Source organism: Borostomias antarcticus (assembly GCF_949987555.1).
Source record: "Borostomias antarcticus genome assembly, chromosome: 18".
Classification (NCBI taxonomy): Eukaryota; Metazoa; Chordata; class Actinopteri; order Stomiiformes; family Stomiidae; genus Borostomias; species Borostomias antarcticus.
This window is the reverse complement of record NC_140251.1, coordinates 8,517,457-8,521,155: the sequence shown is the minus strand read 5'-3', so window position 1 is coordinate 8,521,155 and position 3,699 is coordinate 8,517,457. Positions and strand designations below refer to the sequence as shown.

At 45.1% G+C, this 3,699-nt stretch overlaps 1 protein-coding gene across 1 annotated transcript; it reads left to right on the top strand.

The window, feature by feature from the left end:
- Positions 1-2,508: 2,508 nt before the first annotated feature.
- Positions 2,509-3,453, top strand: foxb1a (forkhead box B1a; the record flags this gene model as incomplete). Its single annotated transcript, XM_084453016.1, has 1 exon — positions 2,509-3,453. One exon carries the CDS (start codon positions 2,509-2,511, stop codon positions 3,451-3,453), a length of 945 nt encoding a protein of 314 aa, XP_084309142.1.
- Between the last annotated feature and the right edge of the window lie 246 nt (positions 3,454-3,699).

Genomic DNA, 3,699 nt, shown 5'->3' with positions numbered 1-3,699 from the left:
GTGGCTGTTTGATTCTCTTTTTCATCCCCATGACCTCAGCTTTTGTGTCTCGTCACCCTGGGAATGTCACGCCTCACTACTCTACTTTGACATGTTTCAGAAAGTGCCTTTTGTTTTCCCTTCTTTTTTAGGCTCAAAATTGTCCTCAGTGCTCTGCTAGAAAAGATACTTCAGACCAGGGCTCAGTTCACAAGTGCAACGTAGTTTGGCTTATCCCAGCCTTTGTCCGGCTTGTACAAGTGACCGAACATCGCACATGATACAGTTGATCTACTGCTTGGACTCAGGAGTTTGGGAACGGAGAGAGAAAGTCCATTCAGTCTCAGAGTCACGGTGGCATTTTCGGTGTGCTTGTTTGGACAAGGACAATAGGCCTACCCATATCGTATAACATCTCAGCGCAAAAAGCAGCATACATCCTAGGTGAGCAATAACATACAGACCTCCTCTCCGCAGCTCAATTGGTTAACCGTTAACTTGAGGACAAAGCTGATTTGCATGACAGCTGGCAGGGCACTCCATACCCACAGAAGTGAAATTGTGGAATTTGGGTGGTCCTTCATCTCAGGTTGATACTGTGCAATTGTGAACAAAATTAATTGTGTGCACATCTCTTGTCGATTTGCCATGGTGTTAAATCTATTTTATTAGGCTACTTGGGGGGGGGGGGGGTCTATCAAACGTATGAGCTCAATTAATTTCTGACTTGAATGGATAGAACCCACTAGCCTGTATGTGGTCAGTTGATAGGCTAAGTGTAGGCCATCACCACTGACGGTGTTTGGATAGATTCCAGTGGACGTTCCAGCCGCTTGAATTCTTCTGGAGCGTGGTGGGTCAGAGTTTAAATTTCGAATTTCAAATTTAGCCTGAAATAAAACGTGGAATTAAAACCCGTATGCACCGCATGGGACTTCCTAGAGACTGCAGTGTTTTGTGTGTAATCAAGGGAACCTTCAAAGTTGTGTTGGCTAGTCTACCCTTCTGTGGTTTTGTATAGCTAAATATTATAATCGTTCAAAAATTATTTTCAACTCTTCTTAGAGACGATCGCTTCCTGAACATTTGATCTCTGGCTCAGAGTAGCTGTGAGCAGTCAACAATGCGTGGTGTTCCTCGCATAGTAGATTCTATTCGTAATCCGTCAGACTGGTGATGGGGTGCATTGTGGATTTATGGAGGGAAATTAGCATAAATTATGAGCAGATCCGCGTGCGCGTGTGTGGTCCGTGGTATTGCGAACCTTCCAAGCGGAAAGGTGGCCTGGTGAGACGAGAGGATGGGCAGAGAGCTTGAATGGCCATAGCTCAAAATAGGCTTCATTTGGTTTTCACATTCATATAATTGACTTATGGATATTTTATACAGTTTTCACCAGGCCACCATAAAGGCTTTATTTGCATGTCTGAAGTACTTTTCAAATTGCTTTACATAAATACAAAAGACCTGATTGCCTAATGAAGTTTGAGTTTAAATCAACGTTTGTTTGCTTTGTGTTGATGTTTTCATATACTTCTTCTTGCTTGTGCCCTAAACAGGTAATAATAAGACAAAACAGTTAAAACATTCATCATAAAATTCATTATAGGCTCCTATTCACGCATGCAATAGCTTAAACTACAAACCATGAAACGCACATGGCAGTGCATACAATTATTTACACACAATAATAATGTGAAATGTAACTGCTTATTCGTCTGAATAACACAATTCACATCTTTCTTGAGAGACAAAACAAACCACACTCACATAACAGCATAACAACATAATTCAATACGATGAAGTGCAGTCATTTCGAAGGCTACGTGTGAATTAAGCAGCCGTGAAGCCCACAGAGACGTTAGCGCATACCTTCACGCGGTTACAGAGTGCCATCGTAGTTCAATTCCGGTTGCCGAGCCTTTTCACCCCTTTTTCGCTGTCTTCAAATGGAAATTATTTCTATTGGCCCAAGATGTCCATGTAAATAGGTGTAAATGAAACCAGATGATGCCTTTCTCCTAGCCCCCTCCTCCCAAGGCGATTGTCATGTGATAGCAAAGAGGTGGCACGTTAATGGAGCGCCTCGACAGGGGTCTTTTCTGCTCATGTCACCACGTAAAACTATCAGATGGTTGGAGGAAGGACATGGAGGCAACTACTTAGCTCATCTTATCAAGGAAGAGGATGAGATCTTTTCCATCCAGCCAGCACGGGGAAAGAAGCTTACTGCCGCTTGCTTAAGAAACATCACGGCTCGTCCAGGACAGGCAGACTTACTTTCTAAGGAAGTCACACTCTGCACCAGACCTTTGGAGTCCATTTTCGTGCACTGCGTTTCTAAACTTTCCTGACAAGATCAACCTGTACCAACTGCACTGCAGGTAACCCTATTACGCATTAGCCTACCTGAATACACGCATGTAGACTACAGTGTTTGTTTTCAAGAGGAAGGGTGACATTTGCATCAAGGTCCAACGGAAGACGCGTCTTTATTCAAACTTTAGTGAAAGCAAAAATCTGTAAAGGATGCCTCGTCCAGGGAGAAATACCTACAGCGACCAGAAACCACCTTACTCCTACATCTCCCTCACCGCCATGGCTATCCAGAGCTGCCCGGAGAAGATGCTTCCTCTTAGCGAAATTTACAAGTTCATCATGGACAGATTCCCCTATTACCGGGAAAACACGCAACGATGGCAAAACTCGCTGCGACACAACCTATCTTTCAACGACTGTTTCATCAAAATCCCTCGACGCCCAGACCAGCCCGGTAAGGGGAGTTTTTGGGCGCTCCACCCCAGCTGCGGGGACATGTTTGAGAATGGGAGTTTCTTGAGGCGTCGTAAACGTTTCAAGGTGATGATGATGATGGCATCAGATCATCTGGCACCGAGTAAGCAGTCCGAGGCTGCCCACTACCTCCAGCAGCAGGCTAAACTCAGACTCAGCGCGCTGGCAGCAACTGGCACGCATCTTCCACAAATGTCCAGCTATAACATAGGAGTGTCACAGCCATCAACATTTAAGCATCCGTTTGCTATTGAAAACATAATTGCCAGAGAGTACAAGGTGCCAGGAAGTCTTGCATTTTCCACCATGCAGTCCATGTCTGCTGGTTATCCTCTTCACAATCAACTGAGCACAGCGTGGCCCCACATGTACAACACCAGCATGATAGACACGGCCGCTCCTATCTCCATGGCAAGTGATTACGGTGCTTACGGCGTCCCCATCAAGTCCCTGTGCCACGGAGGACAGACCTTACCAGCTATCCCTGTGCCAATTAAACCCACGCTGACCTCAGTTCCCGGCTTCTCGGCGCTACCCCCGCACATCCCTGCGTTCTTATCAAACTCTCCGCAGTCTCTAAGCCCGACCTCACCCCAGACAGCGACGAGCCAAAGCAGCCCTGCTACGCCCAGCGAGACTCTGACAAACCCCTCCACCATGCAGTCTGTAGCCGTGCACTGACCGACACAGCTATGAACTCTTCAACTGATGAACTGTAACAGGTTCTCACCAAATCCAAAGTTTATTTTCTTGCCGCAGACATTATATAGAACATAGCAACAATCAAGGCAAGATATGTTACTATTGTAAATTCAGTTGTATGTGTTCTAAATGTGTTGCGTTTAATTGTACATGTCATATAACAGCTGAGATCTCAGCTCAGATATTGTGAAATATTTCTCTTCAATTTATAAATGATGGTTGTTT